Source organism: Meleagris gallopavo, chromosome 19, assembly GCF_000146605.3.
Source record: "Meleagris gallopavo isolate NT-WF06-2002-E0010 breed Aviagen turkey brand Nicholas breeding stock chromosome 19, Turkey_5.1, whole genome shotgun sequence".
Classification (NCBI taxonomy): Eukaryota; Metazoa; Chordata; class Aves; order Galliformes; family Phasianidae; genus Meleagris; species Meleagris gallopavo.
The window spans coordinates 2238089-2259639 of NC_015029.2; the positions used below are offsets into that span (position 1 = coordinate 2238089).

General features: G+C 50.2%; 1 protein-coding gene across 1 annotated transcript in view; it reads left to right on the forward strand.

Moving 5' to 3' along the window:
* The first annotated feature begins 34 nt into the window (after positions 1 to 34).
* Positions 35 to 21551, forward strand: part of LOC104913712 (collagen alpha-2(I) chain-like) — a 42605-nt gene continuing 21088 nt past the window's right edge. Inside the window, exons 1-6 of the mRNA XM_031556273.1 lie at positions 35 to 131; positions 14195 to 14293; positions 15714 to 15861; positions 16049 to 16207; positions 16714 to 16909; positions 17266 to 17403. Coding sequence (XP_031412133.1) covers positions 35 to 131; positions 14195 to 14293; positions 15714 to 15861; positions 16049 to 16207; positions 16714 to 16909; positions 17266 to 17403 — 837 coding nt within the window. The remainder of the gene's footprint in view (positions 132 to 14194; positions 14294 to 15713; positions 15862 to 16048; positions 16208 to 16713; positions 16910 to 17265; positions 17404 to 21551) is intronic.

A 21551-nucleotide genomic window follows, 5' to 3' on the forward strand; every position in this document is an offset into this window, starting at 1 on the left:
CCGGAGCTCGGGGCGGTGCGGGACCGGGCGCACGATGCGCTGCGGGGCTCTGGCTCTGGCGCTGCTCTGCGCGCTGCCCCTGGGAGCGGCGGGGCTGGAGCTTCCCGAGACGGGCTCAGGGCTGCAAGCAGGTAGGAGAGAAACTTCTCCGAAAGGTGGGGATGGGATGAGGTGGCGGGATTTGGGGGAGACTCCCTTAGGGTCGCTCGCGGGCGGTGGGGATGCTCGAGGAGGAGGTGTCCGCTAGGATGCACTGTTCTGCCGGCATTGCGGGCGCGGCAGCGCGGTGTGACCGTCCCGAAGCCCCGCACATGGGGGGGCTCCGCTGCTTCGGGGCTGCCTCAGCGCCGCATCCCGCACCGCTGCTGGAGATGGGAGCGGGGCTGCAGGGGGAATGTCTCTCTTGGGCTGCTGCCTCTGGGGAGTGGATTTGGATGAGGGGGGGTCGTTGTATGGCGTGGTCTCGGTGGTAGGGTGATGCTGGGGTAGATTGAGATGGGGGTCCCTCCGTAGGAGTGGAGCAGTCGGGTCTGTGTGTGACTATTCTGATGTATCCCATAATATAATGCATTTGTGCATGCCATGGTTGAAATCCCTGCGTTGGGGCTGCAGCACGTGTCCTCCTCTTTCCCAGTGCCATGAAACTTTTGAGAACTCCGGGTTCCCTCTGTCCTGGTGGCTGCAGGATCAGCTGGCCCTGCCTAGGATGGGGGACAGCAGGGCCCTGGGGGACAGCGAGGTCCTGGCACCTGGCCTATAGGACGGGGAGCAGAATTAGTTGCATGGATTGAAACGTAAGCCACGTTTTGAAGATGGGGCTGGGACGTGTCCCTGGGAGGCGTCGTGCTGATAACAACGTAAAAGAAGTCGTTTGTTCGGCTGGGATTTTGTAGGATGGGCATTGCTACACTTGCATTGCACTGACGCACACAGATCCTGGCACTAGGAGGTGCCTCGTGGAACACAGCACAAACCCTGCTCCAAATACGGGTGTTAGGCCCAAGCTGGAGCACGCCAGGGGCTGCTGTGCGGCCACATGGCTGGGAATGTGTTTTCAAGAGGGAAAGTGTCGTTATCTCAGTGGAGCTTAACTCTGCCTGAACGTTGGCTGGGAAGAACTGAGGTGGTGCAGCTCACAGCCTGGGAACCGAGTGTGAACTGCATTCCAGCAGCTGAAACCGGAGTGAGATCCAAAGGGTGGACAAAGCACTGGAGATTGGAAGTGGGGAAGGAAGCTGGGTGATACAGGGCAGACAGAGGGCTGTCTGAGAATGCAACCCAGAAATGAACGTGCACAGTTAATTAAAGCTTAGAGTCAACCAATTAAAATCTGCTTAATTAAGGGATGAGCGGCATGTGAAGAGGCAGCACTTGGCAGCACTTCTCTCCCGAGGGCTGGTGGGAGTTGTCCTTCAGTCACTGATCCTCCAGGAGATGCGATGCTCTACGATGTGAATCTGAACAAGTTCACAAGTCAAAGGGCTTAAAAACCTCCAAATACCAAATCTCATGTCACCTCTGCTTGTCTCTCCAGTTCTGCCATTATAGGACATTATCTCCTCCTTTTTACACCGTTCTTTTTAAATTCCACTGCACTGAGGAAGAGTTCCAAGGGCAGAAGCATGGATTTCCTAGGGGGAGAGCTTTTTGGGACAAGACACGTGATGGATATTCTGTGTGCTGCAGGTCTATATAAACTGTATACAAGGCTGTATAAACTGCTTTGGGGTGTTCAGCCAGATGATGTATGCACTGCACCTGTCATTGCTAGGCTGCAATGCCTCTCCTGTGTGTGTCAAACATTGCCCAGTGCCTCGCAGCCCATCAGCACACTGCATGGGCTGACATAGCATCCCTCCTCCTCCTCTGGCCAAGCAGACAGCCTGCTTCTATATGTTCAGTATGTGCAACATATATCTGTAGCATCAATCTTTGCTCTCACAAGCCATGTGTATGCTAGAGAGCTGTGGGGCTGATGCCCAGGCATGGGATGCTGGTTTGAATTCTGCTCTTGCTGGCTGCAAATGATTAAGGCTCAGCCTCCCTGCAGCACGGAGGGAGTGTTCTTTCCTTTGGGTTTGGGTTGGTTCGAGGTTGCGTGGGGAGGAAAGCTTGGGAGCTCCGTTGGAGATTGCATCCAAGGAGGGCTGTGTCCCAGCACCCTGTGTGCAGAACAGGCTCTTTGTTTACCCAACCAGATGGGGAAGCTGGGGCTTCGGGAACTGCATTAACCCTTAGCCTGGAGGTCCTTATAGGAAGGAGCACCTGCGCTGTATGCTTTGCCCATAGAGGAGTGGTGTTCTGAGTGCTGATACAGCATTGGGAACATTCAATCCTGGGGACCTTCAGCTCCTGGGTACCCCGCAGATCCCCATCCACCCACATCCAGGGGACACAGAACAGGGCTGTGGGTCATACAATGGTAGCTTCCATGGTGAGCAGCATTTGATTCATCACAGCTGGACTTTAGGAGCGGGTGGCTGCTTCTCCAACTCGTAGCAAAACTATTGTGTGTCTATGTGTGCTTTGCTCCCTATTTTTGAACAAGCTGGGCTGGCTCCGTGCCCTTCCATCCCCTTGATGAGTGAGCACGGGGCTGTGGCTGCCAGCTGGTGGCAAAGGCACTCCTTGTCCCCAGCATCCCCTCATTGTGCAAGGGATTCATTCAACCTGCAGCCCCTGTGACAGCACTCTGCTGAAAAGCTTTGGCCATCAACTGGGAAAAAATCTGAGACTTAAGCATCCTCCTCCCTGCCTTTCCCACTCCAAGAACTCAAGGGAGCAACACTGTGACAAAAGAACACCTTCTGTTTAGCGCACATCAACCTTGACAGCGCGTCTCAGTCCCACGCTGCTGGTAATTAGTGCTGTGCTAATTACTGTCTCGAGCTTTGCCTGGTTCTGCTGTGCCCACTGCTGGGGATGGAGTGCTCATGGAGCTGTGAGCGGGGTTCTGCAATGGGATTTCTGGCTCGGGAAGGCCATGGGGCTGCACACAGAGCCCTAGTTCTCTAGGTTCCTCCTTGGGCCTGGTGTCCTTGGTGACAAAGGAGCATCCTCACGTTTCTGTTTGGAGATGTTTGGTTCAGCTCCACGCTCTGGGGTTCCTCGCCTATCCACAATGCATTAAGCCCCAGCAACATGGTGAAGGATGTTTGGTCTTCTCTCCAAAATAATCATCCCAAGACTTGGGAGGAGAAGGCTGTACGGTCTCTGTGATGGAGAGGTTCTTTTATAGAGGTTTTTTTTTTTAGTGTAGTCATGGTCTTTGTAAATGAGTTCATCATTTGAAAGCTGGAAGTGGTTGGTAAATGAGTTGGTGAATGAACTGGCAGACAATGGGAGATATGTTGGAAGTGAATCTAGCCCCAGAGATCACAGCTAATCCACAGCGTCTCCTCCATGTCTTCCTGGTCTCTTTCCAACACAAAAATGCTGTTTCATCAGTTGAGATGCTGAAACTGCACGCAATTTTCCCTTATTAAAAGTGCCTTAAGTTCTCCACCGAGGAAAGTGAACCAAAGCATTCCTCTTCAGGCCAACCCCAGGCAGGCTGCTCCCAGCCCAGGAAGGCTGCACTGCAGCCCATGGCATTACACGGTTGTCCCATGTTTGTGTCACCCCACTGTCACCTCCAGGTCCAGGCAGGGAGCAGCTCTGTCCATCCAGGGCTGAATGTGACCCCGTAAGATCAGTGCTGAGATCCCTCCAGATGAAACACGGCGATCCATTGCCACAGACCTCTTCCAAAATGTTTCATCTGGGAGGAATGTCAGGATCTCCTATTTTTGATCCCAAATGTCTCAGCAAGCCATCTGGCTATTTTTAATGCATTGCTTTTGCTGCCTGCAGGTTTTCTCTGCTGTGAGAAAAGACGGATGGCGCCGAGGCGTTTCGGTGTCTGATCACTGCGGGGCGCTGAGGTGTGGGTGGAGGTAGTGATGTTGCTCCTGGGATGGGATTTCTTGTGCTTGCTGAGGTTATTGGGCGTTGGGATCCCATCCAGGCTGGGTTGGGTGAACTCTGAGTGTGTGGCAGAGTTTGCTCGTGTAATCATAGCATCGTTAAGGTTGAAAAAGACCTCTAAGATCATGAGGTCTAACTAAAAGTGAGGAAGTTCAGGCTGGAAATAAGAAGGAAGTCTTTCACATCCAGGGCAGTGAGGCACTGCACAGGTTGCACAGAGAGGCGGTGATGCCCCATCCCTACAGACAGCCAAGCTCAGGCTGTTGGGGCTGTGAGCACTGCTGGAGCTGTGGGTGTCCCTGTGCTCTGCAGGGACCTGATGGCCTTTAAGGGTCCCTCTATAACTCTATGATACCACAAAGACCTCTCAAAGCCCTTTGGAGTCCCAGTGTGTATTGCTCTGAGCTGTGAGATCTCTTTGCAAGACAACGTGCAGCCAGCAGATGATGCTCCATCAGCTCTTCTCTTATTTTAACCTGCTAGACATGATATTCTGAAGAAATGCTGTTCTTTCACCAGCTTGCTCTGTCTCATGCTCATCTACTCTCTCCCCTACCCCCAGAAGTGCCAACACTTTCCCAATATAGCATCGGCAGAGCCTTGGATGGGGATGGAGGGAGGTGTTAGTTCATGAACATGTCCAGCAACTGTGAGGAATGCCACACTGTGGTCCTCTGCATGGCCCCTGGATCTGGAATTCATGATGCATGTGGGAAATAGCTTCAGCTGGAATTTGAAATTTCTATTTTTCTCCCAAGTATGTACTTCAAAATGAATGGCTGAGACGAATTTTTCCTTAAAAAGGAAGGGGGGAAGGCAGCCACTGGGAGCCCTGCAGCCAGAAGAACGTTGGTGCAATGTGGGTTAGCAATGCCCACAGAGAACAGTTCAAGGTCAGCCAAAATATATTTTGTCCCCCCATTTCAAGCCCTGAAGCAGAGCTGGTTCTCACCCCTGTCATCTCCAGGCTGGCGCTTCACATTTGGCATCTCTGGCTCCTGGCAGCAAAGGGGCACCATCCTGACATCCATCCTTGTGACAGAGCTGGAAAACGTGGATGAGGGAGGAAGCTGCCTGGTTTTCAGGGGCAGTCACTGCTGGGGTTTTGTCTGCCTTCCTACTGCTGAGCCCTTGTCCCTTAGGGCTGTAATTTCGATGGCAGCTTCCAGTGTGGAGCAGGCACTGCGGTGCTACCCACACTTTGCAGGATAAGCCCTTAAGCTGCTAAACTCACTTCAAGCAATCCCCTCTTCTTGTGGGTCTTTCTAACAAGTGGATCAGGCGCCTGCCTGCCCTAAGCAGTGCTGTGAATCCATATTAATGGATTCATCATAATGCCTCGCTCGTGCCTTTGCTCTCCAAGTGAATGGACTTTTGGGAGTCCTATACCTTACAGTGAAAGTGCCGTTCGTTTTCTTCCACAGCTTGGCTGGTTTTAACTGTAACCTCCCATCTTGGCTTATGCTGACTGTATATACTACTTGATTTGCTTAATTTTGGCCTCCCTCGTGGCTTAGGTTGCTGCAGAGCTGGACCCTGATAAACCCTGCAGCCCTTCTGGAGGAATAAAGTGATGCCCAGAGCTTCTCCTTCCTGGCAGCCTCCTCCCCCAGCCCTCCACCGTGGCCATGGGACCTCCGTGTCATGCAGTTTCCTGCCTCCCCCGAGCCAAACATGTGCAGACTCAGCCATGGATCCCACCCTGCATGTTTAACACACCCAGGCTGGTATTTCCGCCGTCTCCCTCTCCCCCTGCACGGCCCCTTCACATCGTCAGCCTTCGCTGTGACCTTGACCTCCAAACCTTCCAAACATGGAGCATCTGGCACACAGCTGGCCCTGCTGGTGCTTTTGGGGTCTGTCTGGTAGGGGGAGACCCTGAATTTGGAAGTGGCCACAAGGGGATGGATGCCTCGTGCATCCTATCACAGTGTTCAGGAAAGGATTCCTCCAGGGAAAGGGCCCGGTGGTTGCACTGGAAGTCATCAAGGATTTGACTCTCATAGGGTGAGGAAGGCTCCAAACTGATTCCAGCTGTTAGGAGTGAGACAGATCTCTGATGTGCTCCTGGCTCCCAGCCAGGGAGCTCAACAGCAGCTCTTTTAGAGCAATTTGGAAGGAGGAATCAGCTCGTAGTGGTTAATTGTCTCCCGATGCTGCCAGCAACCATGCTGCTGTGTGCTCTAGCCCCAGTCCAACCCAATGGCATGACCCTCTCCTACCAACATGTGAGACAGAAAAAGAAGTTGCCCCTCTTTCTTGGCTGGATATATGGATCATCCATCCCTCTGCAGGGACGTGCAGGCCCCGAGCATCTCTTAAGAGCTTCTCTTTCAGATCATAGAATCACAGAATCACCAAGGTTGTGTTTTCCATGCTTTTCTCTACAGCTGTGAGACTCAGGAAGGCAAACTAAAGAGAGACCCAGGGCTCTTCATGAGTCTGGTAGCTGAACATCAACTTACTGTCTGTGCCATAAAGTTCTGTTGTCTACCAAGAACAGATCTCCAGAGCAAAGCAGCATGTCAAAGGCCCTGCATCTACATTGTGAAAGTTTTGCATGTTCATAGAATCATAGAATGGCCTGGGTTGAAAAGGAGCACAGTGCTCATCCAGTTCCACCCCCTGCTGTGTGCAGGGTCACCAACCAGCAGCCCAGGCTGCCCAGAGCCACATCCAGCCTGGCCTTGAATGCCTGCAGGGATGGGGCATCCACAACCTCTTTGGGAAACCTGTTCCAGTGCCTCAACCACACTTTTTCTGCTCTGAATTCCAATGCAAGGATGTGCTCCATGTTCAGAGCATTACATGTCCTCCAGAGTTGTTTTTTTCTGGCTTAGTGTCATCACTAATTCATCTGTTTGTGTGATCAGGAGATTTACATCCATTGGGCAGCTCAGCACTGGGGAAGCCCTTCTCCAGTAGCATTGCATATTTTAAAGGTGCTGGAGGCATTGTGTTGCACATGTCCCTGCAGGTGGCCCCAGTAGCAATGACTGGAGAGAAGAGTGGGCTCTTGAAATGTAGAAATAGGGAACTTCAGAAAGAAGAGACATTTGAACCTGATTTTCCCACATTTTATAGCAGTGTTCTGGTCTAGGAGATATGGCAGAAGATGAGTGGCTCCAATGGTTCGCATACCTGAGATTTGGCCCTCTGTTTTTCAGATTTTATGTTGAGTGACTCTAACTGTATTTAGGGCTGAGCTGACTGCTCACAACACTTGTTTTGCTGGAGGTTTGTTGGGAGAGGCACAGCAGCTCAAGCCAAGTCAAACTTTTGCATGATTTTTACTTTGCTTCACTTCCAAGCTATAAAAAAAAAAAATCAGAAGAAGGAAAATCAGTTCTTCACGTAGCTCTGACAAAGCACTGAAACACATTACAAAGGCTGGAAGCACTGTTGCAAGCCCAGCGTGAGAAATTGCTGCAGCAATTTCCAGGACGTGTCATCTGCTTGCGGGAAAGCACGTTCACCCCGTTAGCAGGGGGCTGTGTTTGCAGCAATTCACACGTTGCTCTGCAGATAAATCTAGCAGGTATTGCTGGAGTTAGACAGGAAAATGATGCGCTCTGCCCTTAGGAGAGCCAGGTGCAGAGAGAGAGAGCGCATTCAGTGGTGTCTGCAGCACCTCAGGTTGTTCTGCCTCTGTTGGGCTTCTCCTTATTAGGGCCTTGGGAGCTCCCAGGTGAGGTGTGGCGAGGGATTTGGACATGTAGGGCCAGTGGGAGCTCTGCTCCTCAGTTCCTTTTCTCTCTTATAGGATCACAGAATGGTTGGAGTTGGAAGGGAACGTTAAAGGCCATCTGGTCCAACTCCCTGCAATGAACACCCACAGCTCTGTCAGGTGGCAGGGCAGTTGGATGGACTTCCCACTTATGAAGCTGGGGAGATGCCAATCTGGGTTAGAGGAGAAGTGAGCTTTGGGCTAAAGGAGCTCTGGTGCATTCCAACCCATATGTATCTAAAAGGGTGGTGATTTGGGTGGTCCTCATCATGAGAAAGTCCAATTCTAGACTACGTCATACTGGAAGAGATCTGCAAGTGCTGTGGAACAGAACTGCAGTGAAGTGTTTGCTCTAGGGGTTATCAAATGGGATGTGATACACTAAAAGAGAATACAGGTCTGCACTGAGGAAAAATATGCTTGGGATGTTTTCTGGTTGGCCTCACCCAGGTAAATAACAGTGAAGTTGAGGGAGGGTGGGTTTGGGGATTTGCCTTGGTGGGCTTTGGTGGACCCAAAATGGGGCTTCTGGTGGAGGTTTTGTGTGCTTTGGAAAGAAAGTTTTTTTGTTTTTTGTTTGTTTGTTTGTTTTGTTTTGTGTTTTTATTTTTGAACAAAAAGTCTCCCTCTCACTGTCAAAACTGCTGTCTATGACTGAGATTGCACAGAAAGAAACCAAAACATGAAAGGGGTGAATCGCCCACAGAGACAAAGCCCCGCATGAGGCTGACTCAAAATGACTCAGCCTTTTACTTTTTTATAGCAAGATCAGGAAAGTTTTCTGCGTGACTTCTTCCCAGCCATTTCATTCAACCCTGAGACCAATCTGATGAGCAGTGAAGGGTCGGAATCTGCCATCTGCAGAGCCCCTTTGGTCTGGGTTATGGCCGTGGTGAGCCGTGGTCAGGCTCAGGACCTCGGACAGCCGCAGTGGATGTGAGAGCCGTGATGGATAAGGGCACTCAGCACAGCTTGGGGCATGCTTGGATAACATGCATGCATTGCCATTCCCCAGCTGGAGCGTGGCCATGAGCTTTAAAGGCACCCCCAGGTTCCAAATGTACCAATGGGGAAGCTGGGTTGCAGAAGGGAGTGTAAAGAATTTGGAGGAGCGTTTGAGAGTTTGGTAAAGGTTGAAACCTCAACAATTCAACGGTTTGCGCAGGAAAATTGGCAGCCGTGGGTGTAGAATGAATCACAAATGTGCACATGTTTTGCCCGAGGTGAAAAGCAGAGTGCTTTTTGGCTGTGAACTATCAGCTTGTTAGCCTGGAAATGCTCCTTTTCTGTAATTTTTTTCCGCCTTTTTTTTTCTTTCTCTCTCTATTGCTGGGAGCAATGTTGTAGGGAGGACGGTGGAAAGGCTGCTCCCGTTTGCCCAGCATCGCTCCCCTTCCTCTCCCTTTTCTGAAAATCCCCCAGGCCAGAGGACGCACAGGGCCAGGAATATTTGTCCCCATCAAATGAAGGTCAAGAGCCTGGTGCTTTGGAGGGAGCTCCACTGTCTCCAAAGTGAATAACTGCAGCCTGACGTGGCCATGTCTCAGCAAAGGTGAGCCATGTGCTGACCTGCAGCCATCCTTTTCAAGGGGAAAATTGGCTGTGCTGAACGAAGACGTGGCTGGGAACATCTCCCCATGCTAGGACAGGTTTGGGCAGATGCAGCACCTTAGCCAGATGCTTGTGCAACAGCAGATCTCCCATGTTAGACCCCATGCAGGTGGGATCTGTCTTCTCTGCCTTGGTTCCCTGCAAGCTCCAGATTTTTTGGGCAGTTCGCTGGGAAGACCTTGCAGCTGCTTCCCCAGCCTCACTTGTCACCGTCGGAACTGTGAATCCTCATCAGCTGAAATGTGTCTGAGTGTGACTGTGTGTGACAAGTCTGCAAGGATTGCACAGCGTGAGAGCATGGGCTGCCCAGGGTGGGCATGGATCCCTGCTCTGGATCCATGGCGGGGAGATGGCAGTGCCCTGAGCCAAAGCCTCTGTAGTTGCAAATCTGATCACATCCCAGTGAAGTCATTGGCTCTTATCACAGTTGGAAAATTGTGCTGTCTCCCTCCATTGCCTTTTTCAGCTGCCTTCTGGTTCCTTGATAAAGCACATTGGGCTGAGTACAGAGAGCCCAAGGAAAGGGAAGCGATGACCATGGCCTGCAGAGTGGGATGCTCAAGCATTGGGTTTGTTAATGAGTAGAAGATGTCCTTTCTCCATCTGGCTAAAGAAGCAGAAGTGCCACTACTGCTGTCTAAAAAGTTGATGATGTGCACAAGGAGAGTTAGAACCTCATTGCTGCCCATCAGGCACACCTGGTGAAGCACACAAATGATGAAGGTCAAGGAAAAAGGCTTTCAGGGCACCTTTGGTTGCATGGAAGTTGCCCCTTCCATGAGAGAGTTGCCTACTCTTCTCCAGCCCTGCTGAAGACTCCTGCACCTTGCATCTGCTGGCAGCAGTCTGAGGGGAACATCAGCCAGGTTAGAATAAATGTGTCTGATATTTTATTTGTTATTTTGGGTTGCAGTGAAGCAGATAGCCATTGGTTTGGTCAAGGCAAGGACTGAACAGTGGGGCTGTTGGGGTTAAAAGCTGCAACATTGACTGCAGATCTCTTCTTGGCACACGAAGTCTGGAGTGAGTGGAGAGCACAGGCATAAGAGAAGATGACAAAGATCTTTCAAGAATTTCTCTGTGTCTGAATTAGTTTGGAAAAATGAGAAACTCTCTTTGGATAGGGTTTGTATATGTGCAAATGTTGACTTTATTGCAGCAGATGTGTTCTTGTGCTGTGGATAACACCATCCCTACTCCTGTGTCGGGCTGTGCAATACTTGTTAATGCAGGCTGCATAAAATAGTGTTTACCAGAGCCCTCCATTCATGCTGGCTGCGCAGATTTGCTCTTGTTCCCTCCTGCTGCTACCTCTACCAGAATGGAGCAGCTTTTGGTACCATGGTCTGTCCCAACAGGGCAGCACGGTGCCGGAGCTCACAGCCCCAGGGCTGGGTGCACAAAGCAGCTTTCAGAACAGCGCTGTTCCTTTCTTGCAGGTCTCTGTTCTTTGATTAGAACCTGGAGAACTAGAGTGGCAGGGATCGGATCCAACACGCGCTCCATGGCGGTGTGACAGATGGCTGCTGGCACGAGATCAGACCCTTCCTGCTGCCTTTCAGCAGTGACTAACAGCTGGGTGTGCCGCCTCAGGTCTGCCGTGCCTTGCACATCTCCAGTGTTCTCAGGTTAAAGGTTCAGTTTCGGCCTTGGATGACGTTAGTCGGAAGTTTAAAAGCGCTGTTGGATTAAACTGAATGAACTGTTTCTTCACCAATGGAAGGAACAGAGGCAGGATCTTCTTTGTTGAAAGGAGGGATTCCCAGTTTGGGCCTGGATGTACTGATTTTGATGTTCTCAGGTTGTTATCTCTCCCAAATGCGTATGCCTGCAGCAGAGGATAACACTAGCCTGATCGCTCCCCTTGCTGCTCGAGACACTTTCAACACTGTTGAAATAATAGCTCAGGTTCATCTCTGCCAGGCTTTCAAATAACTAGACCGGCACACTGGAAAGTTAGGCTGAAGTTGTTTGTGAAGATCAACTTCTAATGGAGAAGAAGGGGAAGGAGGCATTCCAAAAGTAGGTGCTACCCATCGAATTGCTGCTTCCACCTCAAACTCCGCAATTGCATTTCCTTTTGCAAGAGGAGATCTCCACCATCATTGCTTCTCTGCAGTGTGTACTCACACTTCCCAGCTCCATAAAACAGAGGGAGATCTTTAGGACATGAGTTCCCTGGAGGGCAATAGTTTCGTAGAATCATAGAATGGCCTGGATTGAAAAGGACCACAATGATCATCTGGTTTCAACCCCCTGCTATGTGCAGGTCGCCAACCAGCAGCCCAGGCTGCCCAGAGCCACATCCAGCCTGGCCTTGAATGCCTGCAGGGATGGGGTATCCACAGCCTCCTTGGGCAAGAGCACAACCTCCTAGTTTGTAGAACTCGTTACTTTACTTTGGCAATGAAGAAACAAAGAGAAGCTTATTTACGAGCAGCAGTGAGGGCCAACGTTTTTGGTACTTGTCCCCACTTGCTGTCACATGAGTTTTACTAGAATGTGTTTTACATCTTTTTAAATTAATCCCACCGAATTCTCTGCGTGAATGTTGTAGACTGCTCATATCTGGTTTATGCTGACTCACTGCAATTCGGTAATTAAGTTTAATTGCTATAAGGTAGACCTGTACTGATTGAAGGATGGCCGTGAGGGGATTTGCACAGGTTTAAATGCAACCCATTTAAAAATCTCCTTCCAGCTAAAGCTATTAAGCCCTGACTATAGATAAAACATCAGTTCCACAGTGTTTATTGGGAAGGATACGTGGAGAACAAGGTATGCAGGGTTGGGGTAAATTGTAGCAGCCCAGGGCAATTTGCTAGAGACCAGGCGCTTCACTTTGAGGTCAACACTCAGGAAGGAGATGGTTGAGGAGCTGTATGAGATGGAGTTGTAGAACCACAGACTTGTGTTGGAAGGCAACTTACAGCCCCCCACCTCAACCTACAACCCCCCACCAGATCAGGCTGCTCAGGGCACCATCCAGTCTGGCCTCCTTTCCCTTGTGGCCAGCGTGTCCTCACTCAGGGTCACTCTGTGCTCCCAGCAGCCCTTCTTCCTCCCCAGGCGCTGTCCCCAGAAGCCCCATCCCTCTGCAGACCCCAACACAAAGCAGCAGCAGTGTGCGATGTCTTGGATGCCCGCCCGTGCTCGGCTTTTCCTGTCTGAACAATGTGTGCAGCAGGCTTTTCTTCCGAGAAGGTTTCGCTTCCCTGATGTTTTCTGTCCTCTCCATAGGTGGTTAGAGGCATTCACTCTTCCCGGGAGCAACGTGCTCTTTCTTTCTCTTCCTGCCTTGGCTCTGTCCCCTCCAACTTGCAGCCACTGAGTCACAATTGAATTCTCTTTGCTCTCCAGAGCAGGGAGGGGAAGGTTTAAGTCTTGTTGCATAACCTTCTCAGTGGACACACACCACCCTCAGCTTAAACCTTTCTCCTGTGTCTTTTGTTGCACTTAAAAAGAAGGCAAACAGGGTACTGGAAATGGTAGAAAAGCAGTGTGGTGCAGACCGGATGGCTGCTGTGGATGCTTTTAGTAGTACAAATAATGCTAGGGTAGAGAGAGATGGGAAGAGCTACCAAAGGGCTGGCATCCTGTGGATGCAATACTGCAGAAGTGTCCTTGTCCACCCACAGTGGGCAGTCAGCAGGCAAGTCCAAACAAATGCAAAGATGCCATTCTGGCTGTATTTTTTCATTGGTTGGGTTGGGTTGTGGTTTGTGGTTTTTTTTCCCCTCTTGCTATAGCACTCTGTGTTTCACAAGGTCAACTATATGTGGGTTTTTAGGAAGTAAAGGGCATCCATGCCTCTGTTTGTGGACATGGGAGCTCTGTATGGCACTGGGACTAAGTAGGAAGGTGAGGGCTCACTGCAGCCCAGCAGTGTGTGTGCAGTGCACAGCCCTGCTCAGGTCACAGCTCCAGCACAAGCAGTTTGCTCTGAAGAGCAAAACAGAAATGCCAAACAGTGGAGGAGCACTGGGAGGGCCACCTGGCTTCGAGCCCTTGGTTAAGGGCTGTGCGTGTGCCAGGGTGATGGTGGTGGTGGTGATGAGAGGGGCCAGGAAAGCCTTGTCCTGGCACAAACACCTCTTCTTCCATCATTTAATGCATCATTTCCATTTCCATTTAATTTTATTATTAAGTTTCAGTGGTGATGTGCAAGTTTCTCCAACTCAGAGTTTGGAAAGGCTGCAGAAGCACACGGACTACGAGCCTACGCAGACTTTGAGTGCAGTATTTCCATAAGGCACTCAGAAACTGGAGAGAAGATCCATGCACTCTGTGCCCCAGCCAACAAGCAGAGGACTGTCTGCAAGCCTCATCCAGTCCTGTCACTTCACATCCCAAGCAGCAGTGCCACGTCCTGAGGAAGTGATTGACTCTGACAGATCCTATGATGAACTCTCCAGGGCTCCAATTATGTTTTCCAACATTTAGCATCATCTCTTTTTCCCTTCACTCCCCCTCCTTGGGGAGAACTTCAGTCTGAGCAGAAGCTCTGTGTGTGTGCAGATGGGCCAAGAAGGGATGGGTGTTCTAATTTCTGCCACTTGTGCTGCAGCACTGGGGATGGGACGGGATGGGATGGGATGGGATGGGACGGGACGGGACGGGACAGAAGGGGTCCTGAGAGCACCAATGGGCCCTAATGACCCCAAGCAGCCTCACCTGAGACCTCCACCCACAGCCTCTGCCCCATTTAAGAGCAATGCTGGTAAAGCAGATGGTGCTCATCTTTTAGCCCTAACTGAAGCTTTGCCTTGGTGTTTTCCCCTGTGTTCCTTGATAGACCAAAGTGTGCTCTGGGTTTCTTGTTCCTCCTTTTGTTCTTGGGGCTTTTTAGCTGTCTGGGGACAAAAGAATAAGAAAAGCCCTGTGTTGAAGACAGGAGCTTACAGTGGTACAGGTGCACTGGGAAAGTCCGTGGTACCAACCAGTGCTGGGATGTATGCAGGCATTTGTCTCCTCATCTTGCCATTCTAGGTATGCTCGTGCTTAATTTTGGGGATGGAATTTGTTTATAACTTCTTAGAGAGTTTCCATGTGTTTCTTTTCAGCTGGTTTCATTTTATAGCAGGGGTGTGTACTTTTCTGGAGGTTTACCATTTAGCTTTGCAACCATTATTTAAAGCACACTCGTGTTCATATGAAGGCAGGAAAAGTGATGCTGGTCCTGGGCATGCCTCTGGGCTGTGCTGTGTAATCCAGGGAGTGTAATGCAAAGATTGAGAAACAAGCCTGCTCTGAAACACAGGGCAAGTCCATGACATTCCCATAACAAGCAGAAACCCTGCAGTGCCAGGGTGGGAGTGACCCTGGGTTAGTCCTGGGGAGAAGCTGCAAACAGAGGCTTTGGTGCTGAGGCTTTGCTGCTTTTTGTTTAGGAAGGCACGTGCTTCACTTCTCCCTGTGTGTTTTCGTGGAATGTGGTTAACATCATCACATGCTCAAGTCATGCGTTAAGCCCATGCCTTCCCTGGGAAAGCTTGCATTTAAGCATGCTATTTATTGTAGTGAATCCTCAGCTGTGGTTTGTATGGGGCAGCCATTCACCTAACAGCATCCCCTGCTTTCAACTCCGACCTGCAGGGTGAGGGCCTGGGGATGGAGCACACAGCACACAGGGAGGAATGGGAAAGGAACAATATCCCCGTTCTTTTTTTCTCTCTCAGCTGTGTTTGATCCCAGGTTAATTCCCAGCACTACACACATGCACCACGTTTGGCACAGATGAGCTCTGCAGATCTGGTACCACTTTGGGGTCCATAGCTGTTGTCTCCACGGAGCTCAGCCCTGCACTCTTGCTGATGTGAAGACGTTGTGGTGTTCCCAACTTCTCAGCTGCTGGGGAATAGATCTTTGTGATGCACAGCAGAGCATAGCTCTTGAAATATCAACAGACTGTGCTCTGGGCAGAGGGTGCCCTGCAGTCTGGCCAGTGCAGCTGCCTTTCTAGTGGATGCAGTAGTATAATTTCTCTCCCTGGTACAATTTTTATTGCAAGTGAGCAAATTTCAACGAGGAAACTTGGGAAAGGACTGAGCAGCTTTCCAGCTGAGCTGGGACCTGTGTTTTAGGACACTTGTGTCCCACACTCTGCTTCACAGTGCCCAGCTCTACTTTCATAAAGGTGCTGCTGGGGTGGGAATGGCCCTCTGTGGTTTTGGGGCACTGCTCTCAGAAGGCACCTGGCTGCTGCCGATGTTCTCAGAGCTGTTGGCTGAATCTGCGAACTTTCAATGTCCCCAGACTGTATTTTCATCCTCGATGAGGCAGCTTTGTTGCCCCTCCCAATAAAAGGAATGAAGTGAGCAGAGTGAGGGCAGCTCAGCTGCTGACCTCCTCTCCTCTCCTCTCCTCTCCTCTCCTCTCCTCTCCTCTCCTCTCCTCTCCTCTCCTGCAGATGAAGTGAACCTGCTGGACAAAATGACTTCTCAATTAAAGGACCTCAGCAATGTTTCCTTCAGCTACGATGAGGCCAACTGCAGCACTCTGCAGATCGGGCAGTACTCCACCCTCAGCATTCCTACACAGGAGGTGTTTGGGGACAGGTGGGTGCTGAGATTTGCACCTCAGCTTGTATAAACAGTGCTTTGTGTCCTGGCTGCTGGGTATCCAACCTTACAGCCTGAAGGACTGTTTGCTCTTGGGTTTTCTTGTTATTCCTTGTTCTCACTGAGCTCGTTTGTACTGTGACTTGTTTTGTGCTGCAAGATGCACCATACTTCTTTCTCCCAGGTTTGCAGATGAGCTGAGTGTGCTGATGAAGCTCAGGTACTCACTGCAGGAGGACACCAGCCTGTTGACCATCCTGAGCCATCGGAGCCATGTGCTCTTCCAGATCCGGGTTAGCCCATATGGTTTGGTCTTTGTCACCACGAGGAGGAGGCACTATGAGTAAGTGACACTTAAGGGATGTTTGCTGCTGTATCTGCTCCTCTTGGGCCATCTCTGCTCTGCTGGAGCCAAGCCAGCTTGCTCACAGCACTGACATCCTGGTAGGGGATGCCCTGGGTCAGTGTTACCTTAATCGTTGCTTTGGTAGCCCGTGGTTTGCCCTGTAGAAAGAGTGAGGATAAGCCAAGGTGCGAGAGAAACAAATAGCAATAACTTCCAAGACACCACCAATTTTCCGTTGTTTTCAAGATACAAATAGCAATAATTTTCAAAACAACACTTTTCACTCAGGCTTCCAAATCCATTGGAAACCTCAATTTCCCCCAAGCTGGAAGGAACCAACAGCACTTATTTGTAACAGTAGCATTGATTCCTCCTGTATCATCCTTAGCGTCCACTCTAAGGATGGAGGAGCCCTGGGAGCTGGTAAGGGTGATGCTTCATCCCGCATTGTGTAGGACCCAGGTTTCATGTTCTGCCTCTTCTCTTCCCTCTGGGTGATGCAGGTTCCCTGTGTCCCTGCTCAGTGATGGGCGCTGGCACCGAGTTGCACTCAGCATCTCCCAGGAGAGCCTGGAGCTGCACGTGGACTGTCGGCTGGTGGAGAGAGCCAGCTGGCCTGGCTACCTGGGGATGGGTGTGGGCACCGAGGGGCTGCTCATCATCGGAGGTCTGGTGGAGTCCTTTGAGATCCCCTTTGAGGTGAGGGCAGGGCAGGGCTGTGTTTGGGGATGGAGTTTGCTTTATCTACATGAAGTGTGGTTGCACTTCTCTCTGTGGGAGTCATAGAACTGTTTGAATTGGAAGGGACCAGTAAACGCCAGCTGGTCCCACTCCCTGTACACCCACAGCTCCATCAATGCTCAGCCCTGTCCAGTCTGACTTGGGAGTCGCTTTGCAGTTGATGTGCTGTGGGTTTGATGGGGAGATTGTTGATGCTGAGTGCCCACCCCACGCTGCAAGAAGCCCCTGGCTGCAGGATGCCGGCAGCTCCACAGGCTTTCCCCTCTCCTCTGGAGGAAGCACGCAGGTAAATCTTTGTTTGTCTTCCCCCACAGGGAGCTCTGCAGCAGCTGACCTTTGTGATGGGGGATGCAGCAGCAGCTGGCGAGCATTGCCACAGCCACACCGTGACATGTGTGCACTCCTCTGGCCTCAGTCCTCCTCCGAGGGACCACTCTGCAGCATGGGCAGAGGTGTGGGGCAGCTGGCAAACTGGGAGCTAATACAGCCTGGAAGGAGCTGGGTGTCTGCTGTGGGCTGAGATGCTGGAAGCTCGTGGTGGTGGTGGTCAGCACGTGGGATGGAGGCTGTCCATTGATGTCATAGTTGGGTTTGGTGCAAAGGGGAGAATGAGGCAGGGAAAGAGTTTCTGAGCCAAAGCAAGCCTGGGTGTGTGCACGGCTGTGTGTGCCATGTGTGAAATTTAGAGCAGCTGTAGAGTAATACAGCTGGAGCTCTGCTATAGTAGTGGGGGAAAGCTGTCACCAGGAGCTGGGCATCACTTTGAAGTTCTTGCTCACACCCAGCAAGATTGCTGCATTGCAACACCCTTTCAGATGTTTTCTTCTTCTATGTTGTCAGCACTGGTGGAAAATTGAATAGTAGCCTACTCAGTAATCTTTCCAGAAGTACATGGGCCTCCATCAGTCACACAATTGATCCCCAAAGACACATTGCACCCAGGATGTCCTCAGGACTCTGCTCAGGGAGAGCCCTCATCTCCTGGCCACGTTCTGAACTCAGCACCCATGTTGTCTCTCCTTCCCTCCAATTGTGCAGGTGCCAAAAGAAACCAGTGCGATCCAAGACTCCTCAGCTCAGGTACAGCTCTGCACTGCAGGAGAGATGTGCAGGGAATGTTCCTTTGCATACCCTCCTGGTGTCTCACCCTATTTATTTGTTTCATTTGGGATTTCTAGCCGTGGTTCGTTGTCCAATTTCATGCAAACAGACATCCTGAGAGGGAAGCCTGCCAGCAAATGCAAACTGGGATTTTTTATTTTTATTTTTTTTGTATGACCGAGCAATGAAGAGTGCTCTCTATTTCCTTCCCAGGCACTGCCACTGAGCACTTAAGGATGGTTTGTGTTCCCGTCCTGATGGATGGGATGCTGCCATCTCCACCGGGTTGAACTGGTGGAACTCGTGGGTTGCAGGGGAAGGCCAATGATGGTTTGGGATGAGTTTGGTTTTGGAGCACTTAATCAGAACCAGAGACGCCTCAGGATCTTTGATGTTTGGATTCATTAAAAGAAAAAATGCACTACTAACAGTGTGAAATAATGAAGAGCAGAGCAGGGATGTCCAGTGCTGTGCTTTGGAGTTATGTTTTCTATGCCTTTGTTCACTCAGAAGTAAGTAAATACATCAATAAATTCCCAGATCCCTAATTAGAGCTGATTAATTAAGGAGAGCTATAGTGACAACGGAAGATGTGGGTGGGTGAAGGCAGTAGATGTGTTGTTTGTTAATGTTTCCTAGTTGGACTCAGCTCTGCTGTCAGAGCTTTGTGAGAGCTTGATGGTTGTTGCCCATATCAAGACAGGTTTCAGAGGATAAAGCACATCACAGTGTGATGCTTGTGATGACTGGGGATAGCTCATACGTAGAGAGGAGGGGACAAAAGCTTGCACTGCAAGTGAGGCTCACTTAGGAGAAAGTCTGCTCTTGGTTTTCAGCCTTCCTGAGACTGAGTGTCTCCCAGAAGGTTCTTCCAGGGGATCGATGGTTGAATGCGTTGGGAAGAAAATAGGTTGGTATTGTCTTTTTTTGGTCATGAGCTGGTAAATTGTATCTTAGTCTGCTGGATGGAGAATGCTTCTATTCACACCATGTTTTCTGGTAAGGTGTGAAGCTCTGAATTACGCTCTGCCTGGTCTGACCTTGCAGAAAATGAGGGCAGTGTGGTACACTGGTGTCTGCACTCCTGAAGACAGACATGCCCCACGCTGGGCTTTGACCTGCTTGCTGCTCACTGAGTGAATCTCCCTTCTGGATGGTGGAATCCATCCGTACCAAGCAAACAGCCCAACAGAAGTCAGGGATCATCACACTGGCACTTTTATCTGTATCAGCAAAATGCTATTAATCTTCTTGGACAAGATACCCACTGAGTTACATGAGGTCCCCTTTAAAAACTATGGCATTCGTTGCATTATCTGTGATGTTGTTATTACCACGCTCCATATCAGTTGCTCTGCTACTTAGAGTGAGCTCTGCTTCGAGGACAAGCTCTGTAATTGCTCTAGGGCTCCTGTTTGCCTTTTTTTCTTTTTTTTTTGGCACATGAACACAACACAAAACCTTTTCCCAGTACCCCTTGGCCTTCCTCAGTTTTCTGAGCCAAACCAACCCTCAGTGCTCACGTTGGGCTATTTCAGTGGCTGCCACTGCCCTGTGCTGAGGCTGCTCCTCTACAAGTCAGGATGCACTTTGCTTATCACACGTCTATTCCCCTTACCTCTCTTTTACAAATACCCCTTGTGTCTGCTCTCAGTTCCTGCCGTCCCTATTCCCAGATGTCCTTCCACACCCCAATACCTTCTGCTCCATTCTTGTGGGCAGCTTTGAGCCGCTCAAAGCATTTCCCAGCTTGTGCATCTCAGTTCTTCTCACAATGACTTCTCTCTCTAAATTTGGCTGTTACAAAGGAGCAGGCAGGGATGCTATTGGTCTTGGCATTTTATTCTGTTTACAAAGAGCCCACATAACTCAACTGTGATTGCTGGAACATGTGGGACCTGTAACTTTCAGCTCAGAAAGTCAGACATTTCCCCTGAGCTCACCAGATGGGAACCTCTAACCCAGGCCTTTCCCATGCCAGACATTAAAGACGAACAAAATCACAGACAAGCATTTTCTAGGGACTCCAGCATTGCACTGCAGAGTCCCCCTGGCTCTGGTTCCTGTACACAGTGTAATTGCAGCAGATCCCAGCCCTGCCATCCCCTGCTGCACACCCTGGTGCTTCAGCTCCTGGTTAATGTATGCACCTGGTATCTAAAGCCTTTAAACCTGCTGCTTTAGGCAGAGCTCAGGCTTCCAGCACTGGCTCCCCACCGTGCTCTTCCTCCCTTGATGCCATCCAGCATCGCCTAGACACCTTTCCTCTGCTGCCAAAAATGATGTTGGATTTTATTTTAGTGGTTTGCCATTCAGTCCTCCTCCAGCCCTTGCAAACCAGTAGTTTTCCTTTGAAGCACCTGCCTTTAAACTCAAAGCTTTGTGCAGGTTTTGCAAGGCAGGATCTCTTCAAGTCCGACCTTCCTCTGTCCTCTGCCTGCTGGGGGGTTTCTGGTTAATGATGTCCATGTGCTCCATGGGCTGAATCATCCCCTCCTCGTGATGCAGCACAAAGCATCGTAGCTCACCGATTTCCCCCTCTGTAAGACATACAGAATGAAGTGTAAGTTCTGGCTGTAGCTGGCACCTTTTGTGTTTCATTTATTGCAAAAATGTGTCTTAAGGAAATGAACGCTTTTGGTTTGGATCAACAATTATACATATAGATAGATATAGATATATGTTTTGTAAGAATGGGGAATAGGGGTCTTGTTGGAGAGATGAAGTGCTTTAGTTCTCACCATTAAAGCTGTATTTCAAAACAGTTTTTAATCAGAAAGCAGCCCCCAAAGCAACGTTGAAACTGCCATGGTGGTGGTGGGATGGTGGTTGGACTTGGTGACCATTAGAGGTCTTTCCCAACCTCAGTGATTCTGTGGTTATTTAGGCATCAGGTGGCTTTGCATTTTTGATATTTTAACAGCAGAAGCCAACAGGACACCCATGTTACAAACTGTGTGCCCAGCAGTGCTCTTTGCCCAGTATGTGACTGGAAACAGCAGTGAGCAAAGGCAGCACGAGCTCCTGAATGTTCCATTTTATGGCTCTGACAGGAGCTTTTATCTCCCTAACTGACTTTTAATTATTAGCTAAGGCCTTGGATAGAAGAAAACTGGCCTGAAGAGTGGGGCTGTTGTGGATTGAATGTGTCTCCTGCCCCACATCTTGGTGGGGTTCAATGCCTCAACAGGGGAAGGTTGGGCTGGGAGTCGGGGGTGGTGTTTGTAGCCTCCAGGAGGGTCAGATTGCAAAGCTCTCTCTTAATGTCCTGCATAGTCTGCCTGTTAATGACATTTCACTTACAAATAAACATTTTCTCTGGCCAAGGCTGAAGAATCTGCACCCCGAAATGCAACATAGCCAATGCTAGAACTATTCTAATTTGAACTTACAAAGATGCCAGGTCCCCACCCCCACCAGCTCTGGTTTCTTGCTGAATTTACTGCATGCCAGACCCCAAATTGAATCACACAGCTGTGATTGCAGAAGCTGTGGGTTT